This window comes from Diachasma alloeum, unplaced genomic scaffold (genome assembly GCF_001412515.2).
Source record: "Diachasma alloeum isolate Michigan unplaced genomic scaffold, Dall2.0 Dall_scaffold_78908, whole genome shotgun sequence".
Lineage (NCBI taxonomy): Eukaryota > Metazoa > Arthropoda > Insecta > Hymenoptera > Braconidae > Diachasma > Diachasma alloeum.
In genome coordinates, this window is record NW_021683643.1 from 3060707 (window position 1) to 3086918 (window position 26212).

Genomic DNA, 26212 nt, shown 5'->3' on the forward strand with positions numbered 1-26212 from the left:
TGTCCTTTTCGCCCGCCGTGGCGAAAAATCATTTTTTCAGGGTGCACACTGTACTGAGTTTACCAACGAAAATCTCCCTAGTCTGTCAATGGTGCCAGTGTCACATGTCACCTATTTAACTCTTCAGCATCTCATTCTCCATCGACGAAAATCCTTCGGAATTCTCATGAATAAAACTGGTTGCCAATCTCCCTGACAATTCCTACAGAAATCCGTCTGAGATTATCAAAGAAATATATTTCCAATTAAAGAAGCGTCGTTAGTAGAACGACGAGGCAATTTAACGACAGCTCAATCTCCCCCTGCATTGTTCATGTCGATCGATTTTAGACGAGCAGAAGTCGCGACTCCAGGCCAGGGTCGAGAGATACCTTTTGACTATCGACATATTACAACAGAACAAAACAGAAAAAAGAGGGGAAATCCCTCTTCTTTGGATGCGCCCACGGGGTGCACGTCATTTATTTCGTCTCAGCTCCACTCCCAAATCCCCACAAAATATCTGCATGTTCTCGAGTAAGATCCGAAGACCATGATTAATTGTATCAAGAAGCCTAACTTCAGGAGGACGAAAGACGGGACGAGAAATGGAATCGATATGACTACACTGATAGAATGATTTATTTATTCCAAATGAGATTCGTTAACTATTAACGGATGGTAGGGTTGAATATGACCAAATAAATGTTAACAGTTAATAGTTGACGAATGGTTCACTTGAATGGTGACAGTCGAGTCAAACAACACTTCTCAAATATGCATTCGTTAACTATTAACGAATGAACATTTCGTGAGACAAGTAAGATCCTGGCCGGCAACCAAATCCATTTGTTAACAGTAACTATGTAATTCTGTCTATCAGTTATAAATCCAATGATTACATTTGTGCACTGATAGAAAGGAGTAGTTATTGTTAACGAATGGATTTGGTTGGAAACGAGAGTCTATTCAGTCTCACCAGATGTTCATTAGTTAATAGTTAACAAATGCACATTTGAGGAGCCTTGTTTGACTTGACTTTCACCTTTCAAGTGAACCATTCGTTAACTATCAACGAATATTCATATTCAACTCTACCACACTGAGAGAAAAATATGATTCTTCTGACTATATTCCATCACCATCGAACTATAGTCAAAAAGTCCTCAACTATTTTGCATGGGTTACGGTAACTATGGCCGGAGAAGTGATTACTACAATGGAATGTAGTCATTGCAACTATTTTATAGTTCTACTCACGATAGATTTGTCGTGGTTACTGTTGAACTTTGGTCAGTTTAACTGCATTTTGATTTGCAAAAATTACGCTTGTGAAGATACTATAATGTTATGTGTCGCATACAAAAAAAATCGTATCGTTCACCAAAACTGCCTCAACTATTTTCTTATTGTAAATCGAACTTCAGATTTTTCTCTCAGTGCATTCGTTAATAGTTAACGAATCTCGTTTGGAATCAATGAATCTGTCCATCAGTGTGTTATTACAATACAAAATTGAGATATGCGACGAAGCTGTCGGGAGATATCCGATAATTTTGAGGGTCTCGGGGTATTACAACTGATAATTTCTTCAATTCTGATTTTGGCCGAACAGAGTGCGGTATTCGGGATTACATGACACTTTCCACCAAAATGTAGAGAATATCTGTCAAAAGAAGGGAAAACAATTGACAGACTACAGTGGAATTATCAGTTTGTTAATTCATCCGTAGTCCGGTGAATTGTCAGCTATAATACCCCAAGACTTTCAAAATTATCCAATATTTCCCGAATGTTTTGTTGCATAACAACAAGAGGGATTTTATTGCAAAACTGATTCCGATCGTTGATATGCAGGAAAACTTGAGGGAAATATCCGATGAATTTTGAAGGTCGAGGGGTATTCGGAGGACAATTTCTTTCAACATTCATCGGATATTTCCCTTCAGCATTCCCTGTAAAGAAACAAATGTGTTAAGTTTTGCAGAAAAATGACAAAATTTTAGCCTGCAAAACTTGACACCTTCAATTGTTCAGAACGAAGCTTCCGGGGAATATCCAACAATTTTAAAGGTCTTCAGGTATTACACTTGATGACAATTTTCCTAAAATGAGTGAAGACACCTCTTATTTCCATGATTTTTCTCTTGATAATTTTCAGTTCCACAGGCGTTTTCAAATCAAAGATTTTCACCGGAAAATAGAAACATATTCCCTCTATGTGGCAATTCATTTCTTGAATGTGATCCTAACTCTAATAAGCGAAATCGTCAAATTAAAGTCAGTGAGGAACCCCCAAGTCGCCGGATGGCCGAATGGTTTATTCCATTTCCATTGGAAGGGCAGGAAAATTTCCGCTGGATGACGTAGTCTGATTACCTAACTCACCTCAGAAGGTATGGAAGGGGATGTAAAACTTCTTCCCCCCCGACACTTGATGCGGTTTTAAGGGGAAACCGCACTGAAATTTCTAAATCACAGGGGCTTTTATCTATCGTGCTGATGAGTTTCCTCCTTCAATTTTAACTCTAGATTGGTCACCCTATAAAAACTCATAGGAAAAGCCCGCCGCGCGTCGTTTTTCTTCAATTACAATTGATTGGCTAACCGGAAAAATTGAAAAAAACATTGACTTTGTCAATTGAAGTGTCTAAAAAATTATAGTAGTTTTTAGAACAACATATTTCCTAAAATTCCTAAAGAAAACAAATTATTTCGAACAGATGAATTATTTTTTCCCATGTTAAATAAAATTGCCCATGACACGACGTTGCCCGAAACTCGATAATAGCGCTCGGGCAGTGTATAGAGTGAATTCGGCAACGTCAAAACTTAAATAACACGGCAGCGACTCCCCGCGGAGGTGACCAAAGTCGCAGGGTCCCGTTTGGCAACCTGACTAGGGTTAAAGTAAAAAAATAAGAAAAAAATAAGGTATTGTGTTATTATTGATCAAAAAGATCAATTTATTATTCCCTTTTACCACATCGCTACTGAATTCAGTAGCGAAGCGGTAAACCGGGTTAAGTCGATTTTTACTATTGGCTAGTTTTTGACGAATATCTCGGAATCTAAAAGAGATAGAAAGATTTTTGTCATGACCTTTTTTGTAGAGCCAATAGAGCGTTATAAAAAAAGTTATGAGGAAAATTTCGCTATCTCTCTTAGATGCCGAGATATTCAGCAAAAACTGGCTAATAGTCAAAATCGACTTAACTCGGTTTACCGCTTCACTACTGAATTGTTTTTCGCACTAATTCTTTTTTTTCATACATATTTAATCGATCTTCAATGTATGACAAATATCACTTAAATAGTCTGGGGTTTTGAGAACTTATAGTAGTTTACTCTTAAATAACAAATGAAATTAATTTCAAAAAGAACACGTTGAGTGCTTGGAGAAAATTTCACCTTCCGCACTTGTCGCGCGAGGCACTCTCCATGCAGCTACCCTCACTACACTCACTTCGTTACCCCCACTATGATCGTACGGGGACCCGAGTAATTGAAATTATTGGGTTGTAAACTTTATAGCCCTTCCTAATTGGTTTTATTGCAGTAGCTCCGAACTACCTGGACGTTGCCCATCCCTGCTCTAGATTCTAGATTCTAGAATCTAGAATCTTAGAATTGCCTTTTTTTCACTTCGGCCATCACCCAACCCACTCGTCAGGAATCTCCAATTTTCCGCCCTTGGTGCACAATATACTATTTTCACACACCTGCACGCAAAGTTCGTACTTTCCTCCTGCTCATCAGAGAGTAAAATATAAATTTTTCTTTGCAGGCGTATTAAAGAATAGCATGTGCACCTCGGGCGGGAAAACATGACTTTCTGCCCTTGATGCACAATATACTATTTTCTCAACGCAAGAGTTTTAACTTGAAAAGGCTCTTAAGGTGAAACGGAACCCCTGTGTCGACATGAATTTTTAAAATTGTTTTTTCCTGAACTTATTATTTTTTATTTATGAAACTACTTCATTGACCCAACAATGCAATGATCGAGTCGATAAAGTAATTTCATAGATACAAAGTAATAATTGTAGGAGAAAGCACAATTCTAAAAATTTAAATAAACACAGGGGTTCCGTTTCCCCTTAACAAACGAAATACATATTCCAGAAGGTTCAATTTTATCGCACTCTCCAGAATGTCATACAACCCCCACTCCGTCCGGGGATGAGTCAGTCGGAGAGGGCCCCATAGAGGGGGTCATAAAAGTCCTACGCCCGGTGCAAAGGGGCCTGTTCAACCTATTGTAACCGAGCTAATTGGGTCCGGGAGTTACGATCACTCAATGAGCGCTCTGTGTCCTTTCTTGCTCTAGAATGTCTCCTTAACCTTAACCTTCACATTTGTGTACATACGATACATATGTGTGAGTCAAAATTTGAGTCAAGTGGTTGAAAATTGCGGCATGAGGACACTTTTCAATCTGATGAAGACATTGTCAACTTCCATAGAAGGGATCGAAAATCTACGAAACTTGGCTGACGATATAAAATTCCTGGATACCGTCGAGATCCACCACAAGACGTAAACTCCTCTCTGCTCATTTTCTGTCACTGTCCTGAGCCTCTTTGTTCCTTCTTTGTCGTCATTTTTTTCATCTCTCACCCCCAAACGTCTTCCGATAGTGCTGATGGCCCATTGTCGTCTCACCGTTCCCTTTGTCGTAGAATCCACTAGAGCGTGATGAGGCGTAGATACTCATCTGCGTCGTTTACATCAAAATTCATGGAATGCCATAGTTTATTTTCTGCGCTCTAATTGAGATTTTTTTTGGAATAGTTTTTGACTATTTCTTCGATCATTTCGAAAAGTGATCAGATGAACTCAATTGATTTTCATTAATTTCGAGGATTAGATTGTAGATTATTTCAGTTATTACTATGCCGGAGTGAAAAAATACGATGTTAACACTGCTTTGGTCACGCTATGAGGGCCACGCCGCACTTTTTCCAATTTTTTTAATGACACTGCAGTCAAGCCTCAGAGAAAATTGAAAAAATTTGACATCTCATTTCGAAGTGTCCAGAAGGCTCATCAACGAAGATTTCAATGATAAATAGACAACACTGAGGATGAAAAATCCCACGGAATTTTTTCGAGCATACAATCTAGATCACTGTTGATATTTTTCAGATTTTTCTTAGATATTTCAAATTTATCATTATGTCGATTATGTGCGGCGCGGTACTAATGGCGCGACCATCGGAGTGTTAACGATGTCCAAGTGCTTTGGCTATTTTGTCTCCAGGGAAATGCTTTTCTACTTTTATAGTCGAACATCAGAGCTTTTATCTCAGCGCAATTTAACCTTAAGTCTTCAGACATTTTACAAGGATTATTATTATTATTTAAACGTCGCAGGTCTGAATTTGAATCTCGATATCAAATCGTTAGTGATGCCGTCGAGACTAGTCGAGAATTATTTTCAAGAGATCATCACGGTCTGGATAAACATCGAAAGTGATCGTCGCAATCTCGAAAAACATTGGATCGATGCATCTCGTCACAATTCCGGGATGGTTTATCTTGCCTGGGTCTCGAGATTTTCGGTTTTCTAAGTTCACGAGACGAGACAGATATAGAGACAAACATTTGAAAAACAGAAAATACTGAAACTTAGAGGTGATGGATTCTTCCAAGTTCGTAACGAGATGCACTGATCCAGTGTCTTTCGAGATTACGACGATTCCTAATCTTTCGATTTTTTTTTAGACCGTAATGATTTTTCCAAAATAATTCTCTTCTAGTCTCGACGGCATCACTACAAAACTTTAGAAAACATTTTAAAAATCTGACAAAATTTAGAAAGTATACTTTTGGAGGAAGACTTCAGAAATAATTAGAAATCGTCGATGACTGTTGAACCCCAATTTTTGATTCGAGCTCACTCAGACGATCCCGTCTGACCCTCAATCAGACGTTCTCATGCAGATGTCATTTGATTCTTACTATCACATCCATAAGGCCCTTCTAAACTCTTTGGTTCCTTGAATCTTACCTGTATGACCGCCTTGATCGCATTGCATATTTCTCAATATTCTAACGATATAATCCTTGTGAATCTTCTAGCTCTTCTGACCTTTCTGATTGAGGAAAGCAGTGGTCAAGCGGTTTGAATACTATTCAATTCAATTCAATTTATTTTCCCTGATGTTACAAGAGTTCTTTCCTTACCAAGCCAGAATGTTGGCCAAATCTCAAGGGTATNCCCCCCCCTGCCCCTTCCCCCACCACCACAAGGGAAGGCATATAAGGACTACCCCTAGACATCGGAGCTCAGAATCGGAGCTCATAGCCCTGAAGATGCAGACTGCAATGTTTGCGAAACGTTGGCGCAACGCTGAATCCAAACGCGGCATCCATCCGGAAGCCAAAGATTTCAGTTCTTTCCTTGTTTTACATCTCCACCAGCCCTTCTTTCTCCACCTCTCCTTATATTATTTATTACATGCTTATATAGATATTTTAAACTTTGAAATTTTAACTAACAACTCAGAGGTTTGAATACTATATGAAGTTCATAATATTCAATCCATCATTCTCCGAGTCATTTCTCTATGAGATTCATAAAATGGATCACACAGTTCTTCATGCTTGGCATAACCCTTCCGAGATGTGATGCTTGTGAGAAATGACCCTTGGAAGGGTCTTGGTTCTGACTATCGTAATGTTTGAACCTCGCGACGTTTGACGTGTCTTGTCAGGTAATTTTTACCTAAAATCACGGAATTTCTCCAGAATCTCCTGTGACCAATTACGATACCGTCACTTAAATTTTCTGAGTCGATTCCATAATCAGTGAGCGAAGTGTGAGCTCCGTAATTTTTATTGAGCATTTCTCTCGGTGCATCAGGTAAAATCCTCGTGGCGTATCATAAATCGTCACGAGCCTTCACGGTTTATGATGGATTGTGACGTTCTGGAGTTTTCGTCATTCCGGTCCTAATAATAATTTACGGCTGTTATGACAAAAAATATTATTCGACACACAGCTTGAAAAAGTTTTCTATCTCATAACACTGCAACCCTCGCCTTCGGCTCGGGCCGCAACCTCGTATTCGCCAGAAAACTTTTTTTAGGCCTTATGTCGAAATGCACTATTTTGACCTGTTTTGACATCCTTAAAGTCATATAATAATCTGTCATTATCGACAGATGCCGCCCTTTGGCCCCAAAATCATGGGTTTTCGAGTGATTTCTTCGCAGTAAAACATTCAGAGTGACTATCAGTCCACACTAAAAGGCGTGAAAACAAGTCCTCACTGTTTTTGGTGTGAATGGACCGAGTGTATTAATTCCGGAGTTGAGTAATGAATGGAGTGAAAATTGACACCGCCATAGTGTCAATATGAACATGGTAATCAACAATGGTGTTAAACATAAAAATCTACTCGGTACCAGAAATTGACTCAGGGCTGAAGGTGAAGTAAATTCCAAAAAAGAATTGACTTTCACACCGAAATCTTTAACCCCTCACACTGGAGACATTAACACAGATTTTTTTTTATTGCGTTGAAATCAAGAAATCATCAAAATCTACTAGAAATCATGAAAATCACAAGGAATTTAAAAAAATCATCATTTCCAATTCTCATTGAGAAATCGCAGAAATGATTCAAGAAATCACAGGAAATCATAGATTTCTTTTCTCTACACCTAAATCTTCAGAACATCTACATTTTTCGATGCAAGAATCAAAATCTTCTTGAAAAAAGGATTTCTCAAAAACCTCCATTTGAAGATGACAAAATGTTTGCATCTAATGTAAAATCTTCAATCGAGAAATATTCTTACTCGTCCTGAAAAAGTCGAACTTTTGTATCAATATTTTTCTCATAAAACGCGTACTTTTTTTCAACCCTAAGTCAGATATTCGACATGTTGATAAAACAAAAAGCTTTTTCCACTCTGTTATGGACATTCAAGTTAGCTACTATTTTGGCCTCAATTCCCCTTTAAAATATGGATCAAGTCTACTTCACTGTGAAGAGATGGATTATTGGATTTTTAGAAATGGAGTGGATGGCGGAAAAATGAGAGAAAAATATTATTCCAAGGAAATTCACCTTGAGGGCTTCCTCGTGTGTGACAGCGCGAAAGGGAGTTCCATTAACTTCAAGGATTGTGTCACCCGGTCTGAGGCCAGCTCTCTCTGCCACTGAGCCCTCCTCCACTCGTGAAATATACACACCCACGCCTGAAAACAATTCCCAAAGGATTATAAACTTATAGTATGAGGGACAGTTTGAGTTTCAAGGATTTTGTGGAAAAAAAATGTGAATCGTGTTTTTTGGCTTCAAGTGGTGCGCACTAATTGTCCTACATCCTGCATTCTGCATCCCGTAGTTTCTAGTGCTTCTGGGGTACTTGAAGTTAAAGTTTCGAGTGAGGGCAGATGCTAGATGTCGGACAAGCTTTATTGCGAATATTGTGAAGTATAGAAATTTAATAATGTGTTGCTTTAGAGGTGAGTGGAGTTTGCTTCTTCAAAATGGAATGAAGAATTGAATAGATTCGAATGATGCTAACCAATTTTGACATAAAAAAGCAATTCGTTGTGTNTCCGGCCGTAAAGCAACGCTTCACTGCCTACAGCCGTTATGATACAATATTTCGTCATTAGGCCGAAAAGAACTTGAATCACAAAAAAAATATTGTTCGTCACACCGCCGAAATATACCATAGTACACGGAGAGAAATTATTAATAAAAATTATCCTACCGTTCTATAAAAGTGTATCATGAGTCAAATTTCGGAATATCAATGAGGCAACGATGGTTGCCTCATTTATATTCCGAAATTTAGTAAAAATTAATATATGATGATCAAATTTTATTCTTCGTTAGAGAAATTTTTGTCCTGATGCATAATAAATTTTACCCTTCCAGTCCAATAATTTTTATGTAGATAACAACGAAAATTCTACAACGGTTAGTAAATTTTACCCTACCGGTACAGTAATTTTTACTCTGACGGTACGGTAATTTTTATTTTTATAAGGATAAAATTTCTCTAACGTAGAATCAAATTTGATCATCATATATTAATTTTTACAAAATTTCGGGATAGAAATGAGGAAACGATGACTCATGATACACTTTTGTAGAACGGTAGGATAATTTTTATCATTAATTTCTCTCCGTGAGGTATCAATAGAAAAGGATAGACTATGGAATGATTTTTCCTGATAGAGAAATCATGTCCCCTCCCCCAATCAAGGCGGATGGATGTGGCATTGAATGTCCAATCGATTACAATCAATTCCATCCCTCGATATTAAATGACAGTGGAAACATGAATTTTTTACGTTGGCTTTGATCTTAAGGGGTCTCTCAGTAGGGCAAAACGGGGATGGGCGCGCGAGTGAGTGAAGCGTAAAATGGTCAAGTTAGTGAGGGTATTTTCGACAGAGACGAAACATCAAACATGGATAATGACGTACGTTGGATAATGACAGACATCACGCCAATTATTTTTATCGTTAATTTCAATTATTTTAATTAATCAACAAATTAACTACAAAACTCGATGATACTTCATGCCCGTATTTTTAAGGGTTTAATGTGGATAAATATAGCTTCCTTTGTTGGCAGCAGTGTGAGGGGTAAGGGACAAAATAGCGTTCATACACGGAGAGAAATTTTTGATAAAAAATTGCAGGCAGCTGTATCTTTGATACAACTGTAATTGTCCGTGGATACGTCCATGGTCTTTCCTTCTTTCTCGAATTTCCTGGAAACTCGTTGCATTCCCTCGAATTTTCTGGAAACTCCTTGAATTCTCTCAAAATGTCTAGAATTTTTTTGAATTCCGATAGATGGCGTTGCACATAAGGACCGTTTCCCAAAATGACCCCCCATATTGAAACCATAGACGTATTCACGTCAAAAAAATATCCTACCATTCTATAAAATTATCCTATCGTTCTATAAAAGTGTATCATGAGTCATCGTTTCCTCATTTCTATCCCGAAATTTAGTAAAAATTAATATATGATGATCAAATTTTATTCTACATTAGAGAAATTTTATCCTGACGCATAATAAATTTTCTTCCAGTCCAATAATTTTTATATAGATAACAACGAAAATTATAGGACGGTTGGTAAATTTTAGTTTACCGGTACAGTAATTTTTACTCTACCGACACGGTAATTTTTATTTTCATCGGGATCAAATTGAATGAATGACTGAATACTGTCTGCTGCAGTTTTCCGAACTACCGGAGCGAAATGGGTCATTTCTTTCGTCTATTCGGTAGAAAATTCTGATCCCTCAACTGAGCTCATTTCTACTTTTCTCCCTCATTTTCGACATGTTTATCGAATGAGTAACCATGAAATTTCACAATGAATTATTTCACAATGAATTATTTTTCATTTACTCGCATCTCTAGAATTACAGTAAAATTTTTTCAAATTTTTCTGATGCTTTACTGCAGTGTAATTTAAAAAATCGGAAAAAGTGCGACGCGGCGCTTGTAACGCGAACGATAGAGTGTTAATAGTTTTGAGTAGCTAATTTATTCGAAAATTTTGAGGAGACGCTGGCAAAGGAAAAAAAAGAATTTTTCGTGGTTATCGAATGAGGCCAGCTTCGGTACATCCTTGATCTCTCTCCTCTGCTATGTATTGATGAAATTAGTACATACATCTTCCACTTCATTGAAGTATCAACACAATAAAGGAATTATTCTGCATCAATTCAGTGCAGTCAAGAATGACTCCAGTGTATCGATCAGAAAATTTTTACTGAAATACAATGAATAAATGAATTCTGTCTCCTGCAGTTTTCCGAACTACCGAAGCGAAATGGGTCATTTCTTTTGTCAATTCGGTAGAAAATTCGGATCTCTCAATTGAGCTCATTTCTACTTTTGTTCCTCATTTTCAACATATTTATGGAATGTGTAATAATGAAATTTGCACAGTACGTAAACCCCATTCATGACATTTTCATACTTCACAATGAATTATTTTTCATTTACACGCATCTCTAGAATTACAGTTACTTCGCCGTCATAAAAATAAATTTTAAACTCCACTCATCTCAATTTATGTGCAGGATGCAACAATGATCTATCATGCAACTGCCTCTCTGCGCATCTTTAATATATGAATAACTGAATCACGGTTAATACATGCTGGGATGTAATGGTGCACTGAGAGAAAAATATAATTCTTCTGACTATATTCCATCACCATCGAATTATAGTCAAAAAGTCCTCAACAATTTTTCATGGGTTACGGTAACTATGGCCGGAGAAGTAATTATTACAATGGAATGTAGTCATTGCAACTATTTTATAGTTCTCCTCACGATAGATTTGTCGTGGTTACTTTTGAACTTTGGTTAGTTGAACTGCATTTTGATTTGCAAAAATTACGCTTGTGAAGTTACTATAATGTTATGTGCTGCATACAAAAAAAAATCGTATCGTTCGCCAAAATGCCTCAACTATTTTCTTATTGTAAATCGAACTTCAGATTTTTCTCTCAGTGTAGATAATAGAAAAACAAGGAGTGTAATGGAAGTTAGGGATTTTAGAGTGAGAAAATGAGATTATGGAAAACGAGTTCATCATCCGAAGAATGAAGGCCACCTGGGGGTTGGAATGGGTATACTGCACTTGGGTTCGTATTTAATTAGCCGTTGGTGTGAGAATTCCTGGAATGGAATAAGGGATTGAAGAATTAATCAAGCGACATGATTGAGGCACGACGATACCAGAGACAATGAGCTCGTTTAACGATTTACAGTGAAAATGATTAGAGGCTTAAAATGTGGAAGTAAATTCGTTTCGGTGATTATTAAGGCAATGGTAGCGATAAGCGATTATCTTGATTCTGTCTTTGCACTGAGAAAACAAATACTTTTACCAAGGAATTATTTTCTTGCGAGAAGAATTTATTTTTTTAGGAGGATATTTCTCCCGGTTAGTCATTCACAGGTGATCCAAGTCCATCTCCAAGTATTACAATCATGTTGAATTATTACATTTAGAATTATTCCAAATTATTTTACGTAAAAAAATCTCAAAGTTGGAAAAATTGAAAAATAATAAAGGGTGTTCCTACGCGATTAGTTCATATGACTTTTTTTCATATATCTCACGAATATTTACGTTGGTAGTAAGTAGGTTATGTAACTAATTCCAATTACGTACATAGAGAGAAAAATTCAATAAAAATTACCAGAAAAAAACGTAAAAATTACGTTTCGAAACGTAATCTGCGAGCGAAGTAAAATTCAATAAAAAGTGTGAGTCAGAACTGAAATTGTACGAATCGCCACGAAAATTCTACGATTTGGTCCGTAAAAATTAACCACCCGTCTGATGACTCACCGCTGTGGGGACAAGTCGTTCTGTAATTTTTCCCCAACGATTGAGAAATGTTACGGAACGGAACGTAGAAATAACTCACCAGCTTCATAAAAATTGTTGAACGTTCTAGAATTTTTGATTTTGGAGGCATAATAAGTCGGGAAGTTTCTGTAAGATTTTACTTCTCCGGGAAAAATGACGTGACAATTTCGTACTTTGTTCGGTAATGGACCTGAGAATTCACTGAACGTTTCAGATTTCTTGTCTTCCATTCCTATAAAAATTGCCGGAAAACGATTCCCCATTGCAAATTACGTGAATTGTTCCGTAATTTTTACTGAATATTTCTCTCTGTGTAGAATGTGTCGGTGGACTAGAAATTCATCGTTAACATAAGCGAAACTGACTAATGTGAATTTCAGTATGACGCTGCCATTACCTTAACTTGAAAAATTACCATGCATTTCTTTCTATAATTCTCTAGAAATATTATTCTAGGTATATGTCTAACAATTGATTCTCCGCATACGGGAATGAGCAGATGAATCATAAATTCCATAACACGGATGTCATAAACAGAAAATTGAATCCTTGACATGAAATTGATCCTCTACTAATCATTTCCATTCATTCAATTGACATGATCCAGTTAAATAATTCCCTCTCGTTATTCGATTCATCTCCTCGCTCCAATGAATTTTGAAAAATATTAATGCCGAAAAAAATATGAATAAAGATGTATTCATGCTACACTGATCTGCTGTGAGAGGTAAAAGGGCAAAAGGACTTAAAAATAAAATGAACGAAATTATACATGTGAAGGCAGATGAAATAGTAACCGTCTGCCATGGGAAAGTGGTAATTCTATATTATATTACAGTAAACTCTACTCTTCAACATTTGTACATATTTTTTTCCCATGGAATCCGGAGAAATTGAGACATCATGACTCGTGTGTCAGGATCATGAGTTCAACTCTCCGTTCGGTTTTTCGTTCGCTCTGGGGATTGGTTGATTCAATAAATGAAAAAATATCGATTAAGGTCATTCTCTTAGTTAGTTTGCTCCTGTACTATGTTTTGTTTACCTGACTGCGCTTCTGGGTACAGCGAGAAAAAGACAGAAAGTAATACATTCCCAGTGACTTTTACTTTGCTTTTCTGGTCTTTTATTTGTGGGGTAAATTGTGAGTCTGGTCGAGCCATCGAGACTCTGACAAATTGAACGTCGTATGTTCTTTTTCAGAGTGGTCGAAAGTTTTTTTTTGTTCGAAGGAGGGTGAACGTATTGAGGAAATTTATTGTTTGTCTTAGTTTCTGAAATTTTTAGCATTTTTTTCCCAATTCTTCTATTTCTGGAACTCACATGACAAAGTTTGCTTACTAGAATGTCAACTTGAATTATTGACAGAAATGTTTTTATATCCGCCAATTTCAAATTGAAAGGAAAAACAAGTGGGAAATTGCTCTTGTATTGCATATAGTACAGTTATTTTTAATAATAAATTAGCGATATGCTTCCGAATGGTTATTCTGCTATCATATATAATCAATTGTTTATTTCATTTTATTAAATTGAATAAGATTTCTTTTTAACTACTTTTGTAAGATTTTCAACTTAGTTGAATGTTATAATTATCATTATCCTTATTATCCCTTTGTTCAATACAACTGATTGTCTTTTTTACGGTTCTATCTCTCCCCTCAGCCCTTCGATAAAATGTGAATAGAATAATTTTACTGATGCATACTTGAATGTATTTGAAAGATGATATTCGAAGAAACCATAAAAAATGTAACTTTCAGAGAAATTCATGAAAAATTCGAAATTTTCCACAATCATCATAAAAATCAAATCAACGAATATAGCTATCGTAATCATCTTTTAACTTCGACTTGATGGCGTTAGAACAAACATTTTAAGCTATGATTGAATTCATTTGAAACATGATATTCAAAGATATCTCCGGAATTCTGATTATCAAAAAATACAAAATGTTTGCAAATTTTCAAATTAATTAAAATAACGATTATTGCTATCACCATCATCTTTGAACTCGGCCAAAAGGACATTCAAACTGATGTTTAAACCATCTTTCAATCAACTCAGGAGTTTTTTTTTTAGTTATCGAGGGACAACCGGTTTTCGAAATAAATCGAGAATTGGAAAAACTAATCGATGAATTAAATTTTAATTAATGGCAATTGATAGGGCTCAACGATACCTACATTTTTTAAAAATTGCATTTTCGGACTTTTTGGATCATACTGGGTCGATATAACAGAAAAAATCCAAAATTTAAGTTTGAATTATTACAAAGCTTCCAGTCGGAAGCAATATTATAAAACAACGCATCTTATTTACGAACGCTCTGCGTTCGTAAATGGCTGCCTATGGCCGGAATGACAAACAATATCATTCGACATACGGCCTAAAAAAACTTTTCTAGCTCATATGATTGGAACTGTCCCCTTCGGCTCGGGCTGCAAACTCACATTCGCCAGAAAATATTTTTTTCGGCCTAATGACGAAACCTACTATTTTGACACTGCTGCTACGTTCACTTCGTGGCGAAAAATGCCGTTTCGTTTACTTGTAAACGGAAATAGTATATTTCGATACAAGTGCGACGGGGTGGCAACGAGTGTGAAGTTGGCGGCCCGAGGCGAAGCCGAGGGCTGCCAATCACACGAGTCCAATTTCCGCCACATTGTGATGAAAAATATTGTTCGTAACTCGTAAAAAAATGTTTTTTGCACTCGTTACGAAATATACTATTTTGTTAGTGATGTTACGTTCAGCGAGTGCCGAACTGTGCCATTTTTCGTTTACTAATAAACGAAAAGTCTTTTCGTACTGCCACCCCGGCGCATTTGTATCGAAATATACTATTTCATCACAATGTGCGGAAAGGGACGTTTTAGGCACGCGAAGCGTGCCTAAAAAGTTACTCTTTCGCACAGCGTGATGAAAAAGTGTTTTTTGTCTGGTATCTCCCATGGGACAAAGAACACTTTTTCCACGAGTATCGAGCCGTATTTTTCATCACGATGTACGAAAAGTGGGACGCGGAGCGTGCGTGAAATTTTATTTTACGCACAAATGATGAAAAAGTTTTTTTTCGGGGTAAACCTCCGCCTAAATGAACATCGTCAGTTATTCATCTTTCTTTTCAAATTCTAAATCCCTTTGGGAAAAAATTTGTGAAGAAAGTTATGGGTGGTGCGAATTTCATTTCCAGTCCTAAAGTTAGCCCTATTTTGTTGGATAATATTATTTTGCTTGCATAATTATTGTTTTAATTTTCTTGAATTTTGTGATTATTTCATGTGTGAGTTTCGAGGATTCGTCCAGACTTAACATTTCATGGGAAGTGGGGCAGTGATGAATAAAAAGATAATAAATTGAGGAGAAGAAAAGATCTGGATGACTCCACTTCCGCCATGGAAAAGGATAAATACATGTCCAAGGGAGCAAAAAAAAATTCACCAAGGGATATATTCAGGTTATTTTTCGGTGAGATGAGATGAATAAACTAAATAAAGATATGAGAGAAAGAGAGGAAGAGAAAGATTCGGCTTACCAGCGTCCTTGCCGCCTTTAACGCAGATGCCAAAGCCATGGTGAGAGTCGGGGGGATCGCGAGTCATGGTAATTGTTCTGACAGTGAGCTCCTGGAGGCTGAGGGCTTGAGGCGATTGAGGAGTTGAACTCGCGGGCTGTGTCTGCTGTTGAGAGGTAGAACTCGCTCCACGAAGGGCTGAGACACTCGCTGGACTTGACGCTGGGGTGCGACGTTCATTTTGTCGTCTTTCCGCTACTCCATTGTTGAATAATCTGATTGAGCAGACGTATCCCATCAGTTTAATTCTATTATTTTTTCCCTCCGAGTGGAAGCCTTGTATTTGACCAATTTTTCGATTTTCTCGTTTTGATTGCAAATGGTCTAGAATGCTATGAAACATCCCCTTCTACTTGTCCCCCTCTACCTTCTCATTCCAGACTCGATGGAATCTCAACTATTTTCGGCTTTCAAGTCATTCTCCCAATTTATTAATAATTCCATAAATCCTTTTTTTGCTTCCGAGTGGAAGCCTTGTATTTGACCAATTTTTCGATTTTCTAGTTTTGATTGCAAATGGTCTAGAATGTTATGAAACGTGAAGAAATTAGGTTTTTAGGGTCATGTCTGGGTGTATGTAGGTGACAACTTGTGTTTTTGGTGATTAGTTTTTAGAAAATTCAACATAAATACGGGGAAATTTGTAGATAAAAATCTGAAATTTTGGCTTATTGTAGCTATTATTGAGCTCAACTTTGGCGCGCTATTTCAGCTCAATCGATCCAGTAGTTCCTGAGATATAACAACTAGTTTAAATTTCGGTTTTGCTCACTATCTCAAAAACTAGTGCACCGATTTCAAATTATATTTCATCAAAATGCTCGCCTCGATGGCCTTCATCTAGATCAGTCAATATCTATACCAATTGATATAAAATTTTCGGTATATTGCTATTGTTTCATTTTTAACATTTTTCCATTTTTGTACGCACGATAACCTGAGAAAAAAATTATGAAATTGGCCCAATGGATCTGGTAGAAATAAAGGAAAGAAAAAGACGACTGCCTTCTGTCGGATAGGTTCAATCCCCTGCTTGTCTGCTTTCATTTTTGAAAATTTATTGTCCACGGAGAGAAATATTCAGTAAAAATTACGGAACAATTCACGTCATTCCCAATAGGCAATCGTTTTCGGGCAATTTTTATAGGAATGGAAGAGAAGAAATCTGAACCGTTCAGTGAATTCCCAGGTTCATCACCGAACAAAGTATGAAATTGTCTCGTAATTTTTCCCGAAGAAGTAAAATCTTACAGAAACTTGCCGACTTATTATACTTTTAAAATAAAAAATTCTTGAACGTTCAACAATTTTTATGAAGATGGTGAGTTATTTCTACGTTCCGTTTCGTAAAATTTCTCAATCGTTTGGGAAAAATTACGGAACGACTTGTCTCCACAGCGGTGATTCATCAGATGAGTGGTTAATTTTTACGGAACAAAACGTTGAATTTACGTGGCGATTCGTACAATTTCCGTTCCGATTCACACTTTTTATTGAATTTTACTTCGCTCGCGCATTACGTTTCAAAACGTAATTTTTACTTTTTTTCTGGTAATTTTTATTGAATTTTTCTCTCCGTGTATCTATTTATTGTACTCTTCTTAATTATCCAAAAATAAGTGATTATTATTTCCCGTGGAGTTTGGTATAAATTCATTTTTGGCATAAAAAACTGATTTTTCTTTGAGTCAACCTGAGAACTTGTTCTGGTGATATAGCACCACCACCACCAGTTCCATGTCCTCGATGTCTGTACGGAGTTGCATGAGAGGAATGATGATGCGGCGCACTCGGTGGTCTCTCTACAATGGTGTAACTCGTCCCAGGTGGGCTGTAGTACCCTCTATTCTGCGTACTCCGATGTCTACCCCCCGATGGCTCAAGGTCCTCAGCCTCGTAGCATCCACCAGCACCGCCACCACCTCCACCCCTCAAAAATCCACCTCCGCTGTTACGCAGAAAGTGAGAGGACCCACCACCACCCCACTGAAGCTCCTGCAGCTCTGAGCCGTAGTCCTCCGTACTGCTCGCCATCTTCTTCGATTGTCAAACCTGAAAAATCATTTTTTCATTAATTTTTCAACAATCTAGATCGATTTGAACAAATAAAAAACTTAATAGTCATTCAATAATCATCAAAAATTATCCCATTGAATGAGAGGCGCAATCTTTCTTCTCAAACCCTTCTTATAAGCTCATTCTGCTCCACTTGATTATGAGCGACACATTATAGTAGAAAATTTTACCAATTACAAACAGAACAAAAAAGTTTTTAGTTTCCAGAAACTGAAAACTTTTTCGTATTAAAATTTAGCGAGCAGAAAGTCGTGGAAAGAAGTAAAAAACTGAGCATTAGCACGAGGTATTTTCCTGCAAAAATTGATACAATCGTTTATGGTGCAGGCAAGCTTGAGGGAAATACTCGGATAATTTTGAAGCCCGAGGGGTAATTATCGGATTATATCGCGAGAACAGATCGCAGCCATTCAAGGTGCAGTATTTTAAGTCACAATTTCGTGATAAACCTAGTGTACAATATTCGATTATAATACTCCGAGAGCTTCAAAACAATGGAATATTTCCCGATAACTTCGTTGGATACAAATGATTATGTCAAGTTTCGCAGGTTAAAATAATCTCAAGCGCCTGCACGAGGGATTTATCCTGCGAATCTTGACGCTCTCGTTTGTATGCAGGAAAGTTTGAGGGAAATACTCCGATTCATTTTGAAGCTCAAGAGGTACGCGGCGAATTATTTCCAACATTACCATTACGATAAATAGAATTGTGGTATTCGATGTCATCGTGGTACAATAGACAATTGTTCGTCCTGACGGGCACAAAGTACGCATTTCTATTTTAGATTTCCCTCCCGCTAGGCGGGACGGAAATCTGACTTTGCGACTATGCCGGGGCAAAAAATTCGGTTCTAACCACGGGAATTAAAATAAAAGAATTGTGCCCATTTGCGGAATTATCCTTACCCCCGTGCTTATGTGGCAATTCCGCACGTGGGCAGGACTCCTTTATCTCATCTTCCTAGGTTACAAATATAGTTTATGTCGCGCCGTGTAATTCTGCACGACTTGACATAAAATATTATAGAGCACTCGGTAATAAATTTCGTTTTCAACGTATGTGTGTACAGACCTCGCCTTCGGCTCGGCCTGTAAACTACACATTCGTTGAAAACGAAATTTGTGCCCTTGTACTCTAATGTACTAATATTGTGCCAAGGTGCACATGCGATTTTTTAACACGCCTGAAAAGGAAAGTTCGTATTTTGGTCTTTGATGAGCAGGAGGAAAGTATGAACTTTCCGTGCAAGGGCGTGAAAATAGTATATTGTGCATCAAGGGCGGAAGGTCAAGACTTTCCGCCCGAGGTGCACATGCGATTTTTTAACACGCCTGCACGGAAAGTTCATATTTTGTTCATTGATGAGCGAGAAGAAAGTGCTCACTTTCGCCTTCGGCTCGGATTATAAAGCCACATTCGCCAGATAATACTTTTATCGCCNACATGCGATTTTTTAACACGCCTGAAAAGGAAAGTTCGTATTTTGCTCTTTGATGAGCGGGAGGAAAGTATGAACTTTCCGTGCAAGGGTGTGAAAATAGTATATTGTGCATCAAGGGCGGAAGGTCAAGAGCGGGAAGAAAGTGCTCACTTTCGCCTTCGGCTCGGATTATAAAGCCACATTCGCCAGATAATACTTTTATCGCCTAATGACATAATCTACTATTATCGCCGTGTGGAATACAATATTTTATGTCATTGGGCCCGAAAACCACGATCTAATCCAGCGAAGCGAGGTTAGAATCGCGGTTCATCGAGCCTCATGACATACAAAAATTATGGTCGCATACACTGATAGAATGATTCATTTATTCCAAACGAGATTCGGTAACTATTAACGAATAGTAGAGTTGAATATGACCAAATGAATATTCGTTAATAGTTAACGAACGGTTCACTTGAATGGCGAAAGTCAAGTCAAACACAGCTCCTCAAATATTCAGACGTTAACTATTAACGAATGAACATTTGGTGGAACCGAATAGACCCTAACCTCCAACCAAAATCCATTCGTTAACAATAACTAATCCGTTTTATCAGTGTAGCATTCTTTGGCTGTTCAGCTACACTGTTAGAAAAAAAAATGAAATTTCATGGACAGTTGACTACCAATTTTCAGGACAGTGACACTGAATGCGATTTAGGGGAAGAAACATCATGAAATTTCAGGTTTCACTGAAAATTCAGTAAAATTCCAGAATTTTACACCCCGTTTTGCCCCGGTCTCCCCCATATTTTTTCAAAACTTCGTTATTCAACCAATATGAAAAAAAAAATGTTTTTCAAGTGTTCTATTCTTGCTGTGTCACCGAAGCCCCCCAATATTGCACAGATTCAATAAACCCTTGTGTTGGGTTCGGTTTACAATAATCGATCTCAGCACTTGGCACAGGTTCAGATGAATAAGTCCCCCTCTCCTGTACGTTTGTGGTGATACCAGTCTCGCTCATTCTGTTGGGTCACTGTACCGAAATTCACTGGGACAATTTTCAGATGTGTATAAAACCGTCACTCACGTGCATTTTGGCACGCGACTCAACCCTGCCACACCACTCGTCTGTACCACTTGCCAACTGGAAAGTCTTTGAGGGTGTTCAACCCTTGACTCTGAACCCCTGAAACTTCGGTATTTATAAATACCAGCACTTCACGTGTTTAATTCATTGTAAATTGTCTGGCAAATATTCGGAATTGACTTGTACATTTAAAGAGATGATGAAAGCCTTGGGGAATCCTTAGAATGGTAATTGTAAGATGTAGTCACATTATTTTGCCAATAGTATACACTGAGAGAAAAATATGATTCTCCTGACTATATTCCATCACCATCGAATTATAGTCAAAAAGTCCTCAACAATTTTTTATGGGGTACGGTAACTATGGTCGGAGAAGTAATTACTACAATGGAATGCAGTCATTGCAATTATTTTATAGTTCTCCTCACGATAGGTTTGTCGTGGTTACTTTTGAACTTTGGTTAGTATAACTGCATTTTGATTTGTAAAAATTACGTTTGTGAAAAAAAAATCGTATCGTTCACCAAAACGGTCTCAACTATTTTCTTATTGTAAATCGATCTGCAGGTTTTTCTCTCAGTGTATTTCGTCGCTAGGCCGCAAAAAACTTCTGACGAATATGAGTCTGCAGCCGGAGCCGAAGGCGAGGGTTGCAATTATATGAGCTAGAAAAGTTTGTTTAGGCCCTGTCACGAACAATATTTTTTGTCATAATGGCTGTAGGCAGTGATCGCGTAGCGTCCGTGAAGGGCCGCCTTACGGCTGGAATGACAAAAAATATTTTATATATTTTTGGTCAAAGATAATGAAAACAACTTGCGAACAAGTTTTTCACGAACATTATCGAATTGGGGCAAATTCAGTTTGAAATACGAGTGATCATTCCTTCCCACATAATGACTCATCGTTTTTCGAAATGTTTAACGATCCGTTAGTCACGCAAAATTTACAAACAGCATTAGTTTCAATTTTACGAACGTTTTTTAATTCCGCTATGTGATTTTTTTGTGTTCGACTGATGATTTCCTTGATACAAGAAAATATTCTCTTGTCAATTTCTAGAATCGTGAAATTGACAATCCTGGTAAATAATTTTGTGCTCACACTGAGGGAGAGAAATATTAGGAAATATTAATATATTTCCTAATATGTAGACCATATTTACTTGAGAGAAGTAAATTATTTTCAATGGATTAAATCTCAGAATATGTGCGCTTCACGGAACTCGGATAATTTCTCAATTATCACTATCGTTCCGCATGAACATCATCATGAATGTATTACATATTGAAACATTAAAAGTGCAGTAAAAAATCATGAAAACAATAAATACTTGAAGATTGACGATTCTTCTAGGCGATTTGAGTGAGTTCATATGCGACAAAATTATACTTGAGTACAAAAATATTTTAAAGTATGAGACCCTTCTCCGGCTGCATGAGTTGAGATGCCTGAGAGAATTAAGCGATTGAAATAGTATTTTTCCGGCCTGTTGCGATGGGGTTTTTTACTCGTGTGGCGTTGGCCTCCGAGCCGTAGGCGAAGAGTGGCCAACCACACGAGTCAAAAAACCCCATCGCAACAGCCCAGGAGCAATATTTTTCGGTAGTGATTTTCAAGTTTTCGAGTTTGGGAAGTATGTAATACCAATTCCCAGACGAGAAATCGTGAGAAGCAGTACAGAAAAAGAAATTGCGTGTCTAAAATAAATATGTTTCAGAGATTAGAACTTTTTTCCAGCGCAGCGTATTCAACATCGAAAAGAGAGCGAAGTTAGCCGAATCTGACGGTCACTTCGAGCAGAGGATTTATCATCATTGATTTATTCATCAAACCATCGACAAATTTCAAATGTCACATGACCAGCGGAAAATTATTGTTAACAATTCGCACTAATTCCAAAAACTTAAATTTTCTCGCGTGATTCCTGGCACCATTGAGTAGACAATGTGAGCGAGTCAGCGTTTCTCTTGCACCCCTAAGAATCGTAGCGATATATTGATAGAAATATTGAACCATGAAATAGGAGAGAGTCAATGAAATTGCAAGCTTATGTCACGCCCTTAGCAGCAGGGGTCTGTGGCTACCTGCCGTGACGTGATACCAAGAATCTCAGGCTACGATCTTCACGGGGGCCGGTCACGTAATTGGACTACTTCCGGCCCACACGTTTTCAACCCAACGGCATCCGTCGATAATTCCCTTAATGGTCATGTCCAACAATTTTTTTCCTTCATTTCTTTTGCCTCCATTTCCATCACTCTAAAATCATTCATTCATGTGATGAAGCCCATTATGATCTGATATCTTTGTAACATAAATGTCTGGAAAAAGTTACAGAAGTGAAAACCTATCACTTTGAACGTTTGATTGGAGAGAAATGGTCGAAACTCTTTCCGATTACTCGAGTAGAAATTGCTTCAGGTCCACCTGAAGTGCGATCGGAACTTGATGGAGTTTTTGTAAAGCTCGACGGATCAGGTGAATTCTGATGAGAACCTGAACAAATTTCGATCGAGTGGATCGAAATCCAAAAACTGGCGGCGAATTCGGGTCAAGTTCCGGTCAGGTGACGCGTGGATGCGATACTGACCAAGTTTCGACACAGTAAATTGGATCTCAAAATTTGAGGACAGGCTTCGATCGACTTCTGATCAGGTAGACATGATCTCAGTCTGAGGTCAGACTGCCTAAACCCAATTTGATCCGATTCGGATTTGATGCACTTGACTTTCATTTGAACGCGGTCATGCAATTGAAGAGAAAATGATAAAGTTCGGATCGGACCCACCTGATCTCAATTTGAACAAACGTTTTCTGAGGATCGAATTTATAATATTAATTCTCAATTTATTTATCAAACAGCTTTAATTCAATGTACGGGGGGAGGGTGGGATGGTGCCAGAAATAGATGTAGTGGAAGTATCAAACTTACAAGCAAATTATCTTGAGTAAAAAAAAAATTCATCAAGCTGTCATCTGTTCATTAGTGTTATGGTTATTAGAATTATTATTCATTAATGAAATGGATAAAATTCTCACTAAACAAAGTCTCTCTCTCAGAATATATGCGCAAATCCGCGAGGTCATGAATAATTTCGAAGTCAATAAAGACCGTGATACAGATCGTATAGGCAAAACAGAGTCTATTGAATAATAATAGTCCGATAGTCTAGTGATTAGGGCATAGGATTAATAATCGTACACAGAGAGAAATTTTTGATAAAAATTACCCTATCGTTCTATAAAAGTGTATCATGAGTCATCGTTTCTTCATTTCTATCCCGAAATTTAGTAAAAATTAATTTGATGAGCAAATTTTATTCTACGTAAGAGAAATTTTATCCAGACCCATAATAAATTTTATCCTTCCAGTTCAGTAATTTTTATGTAGATGAAGGAAATTCTAGAACGGTTGGTAAATTTTACTCTACCGGTACGGTAAGTTTTATTTTTATCAGGATAAAATTTCTCTAACGTAGAATAAAATTTGATCATCATATATTAATTTTTATTAAATTTCGGGATAGGAATGAAACAACGGTGACTCATGATACACTTTTATAGAACGGTAGGGTAATTTTTATCAAAAATTTCCCCCCGTGTAGGGTCCCCGATTCGATGGCCGGCATCGGCAGAAATCATAAGGTTTTTTCAGCGGTAATTACGGTATGGATTCATTAAGAGAGGTGATCTACAGTGAAAAAATTGAATTATCTTTTGTCTTGAATTAATTATTATTGATTTCGATGGATAGGGCATCCGGTCTGAATACGTTTGGCTGGATCAAATGCAGAACCGTTATGCCTGATCAAATCTTGATTCTGCTTCATGCAGAAAGTACACGTGGAATAGAATTGGAGGACAGGAATCAAATCATAAAGAGTTATTGAATAACGCAAATTATTTCCAGGACAAATTAAATAAATGATTAATCATTAGAAACAAGTTATTTGCATAATTCATGAATAACCCAAATTCATAATGAAAACAGATAGTAACAGCATGAAAATATAGGCTACCGATAATCCACGCGTCACCATTTTCCCCCATATTTATCACGCGTTTTATCCCAGAAATGCTATAATGAAAACATGAGTTATTTTACACTGCATTTCCCCTGTCCCTATTGTTCCAAACTCCTTTCATTTCCATCTGATAACATCCCAACCGCAACCCACCAACCCACAAAAATCAAAACATCCCTCTCAATCAAAAAAAAAAAACTATCCACAATGTTTTGATACCAAAACTCTCCATTATCATTGGAACGAACTTGAAACTTTTTCCATTGACTACTAGCGGCCCACAGACCGCCCAAGAACAAAAGCTTTTGAAATACAAAACGAGGAATGAATGAGTGCCCTAGAGTTTGAAGAACCCTTTGAATGCCGGGGCGGAAGAAAGGAACTCAAAAAATAGAAAAAAAAAAGATAACAACAACAACGACGAGTGTAAACCATCAGCAGGTAATGTGTATATATCGGTAAATTATTTATGGGTACACAGAGGTGTTTTTTTTTCCATTAAAGTGGAACCTTGACAGTGCGACAAGATGTGAGAGGAGACGAGTGAACCCTCTCTCTCTCTCTCGAGTGGCTCCGACAGCAGCTGAGCAACCGCCACTCGTACAACGACGAGATAAAGATAGGAAGCAAATGAACGCTAAATGCACGTCACAATATTTCTCATCAATGGCCACGTGACCCGAGGGGTGTTATTATTTGTCGAGCCTCGCATCGCACGCTGAGAAAAAAAATACTTTTGCCGAGGAATCGTTTTCTTGCACTGATAGAACGGATTAGTTATTGTTAACGAATGGGTCTATTCGGTCTCACCAAATGTTCATTCGTTAATACTTAACGAATGTATATTTGAGGAACCTTGTTTGACTTGACTTTCGCCATTCAAGTGAACCATTTGTTAACTATTAATGAATATTCAGGTCATATTCAACTCTACCATTCGTTAATAGTTAACGAATCTCGTTTGGAATAATTGAATCATTCTATCAGTGTGGGAGACGGATTTTTTTTTTTTCGTCATTCTGTTGTTGAAAATTTTGAGATCGCATTAAATTTTTCAATGAATTTTGAATTCTCATGATTTTTTCTTCCGTCAATCGCACTCAATATCGCTCGTCTGCACGTGGACACAGAAATCTAATTTTTTTCTCATTGTATATCCACTGAAGCGAGTCGCTCAGGCGAATTCATCAATTCATCATCAAAACAATTTCCAAGCCAACAACACAATAAGATTGATGGATTTAGTACATTCTTCCACTTTGCTACGGAATGATTATTGAATTTTGCGACATCCACTCGACCCTGAAACTTCCGGCAATCTGTCCATTAATCTCCAAATTTTCCACTTCAGAGGACTTCGTGAAATACTCGGAGAAGAATTTCGGGGAAGAATTTTTGCTTCACTTGTTCTTTTCCTGGTTGTCAATGAGGCTTCTTTCGAGGATAACCTTGACACTGGAGAATCCTCGCTGGCCTCAAACAAAATGCCTGATACCGCGTTCTCTCTTGGCGATGACTCCAAGGTGGGTCGATCAATAATGTCGTCAGAGAGTTTTTGTTTTTGTGGACGCCGAATTCGAGTAGGCTAAATTATTTTGCTTCCATTAACGGTTTGAAATAAAATAGAGCAGAGTTTTACTTACTGATAT

At 37.5% G+C, this 26212-nt stretch overlaps 1 protein-coding gene across 4 annotated transcripts in view; it reads right to left on the bottom strand.

The window, feature by feature from the left end:
- Positions 1-26212, bottom strand: part of LOC107047888 (whirlin) — a 101711-nt gene that overhangs the window by 48691 nt on the left and 26808 nt on the right. For 3 of the 4 annotated variants that reach the window (XM_015270788.2, XM_015270787.2, XM_015270784.2), the window contains exons 2-5: positions 17634-17992; positions 15902-16155; positions 13406-13417; positions 8061-8191 (exon numbers count right to left, since the gene is read on the bottom strand). In XM_015270788.2, the coding sequence (XP_015126274.1) occupies positions 8061-8191; positions 13406-13417; positions 15902-16155; positions 17634-17974 (738 nt within the window). In that variant the 5' untranslated portion in view covers positions 17975-17992. The remainder of the gene's footprint in view (positions 1-8060; positions 8192-13405; positions 13418-15901; positions 16156-17633; positions 17993-26212) is intronic. The other variant, XM_015270785.2, reaches the window with a different exon arrangement.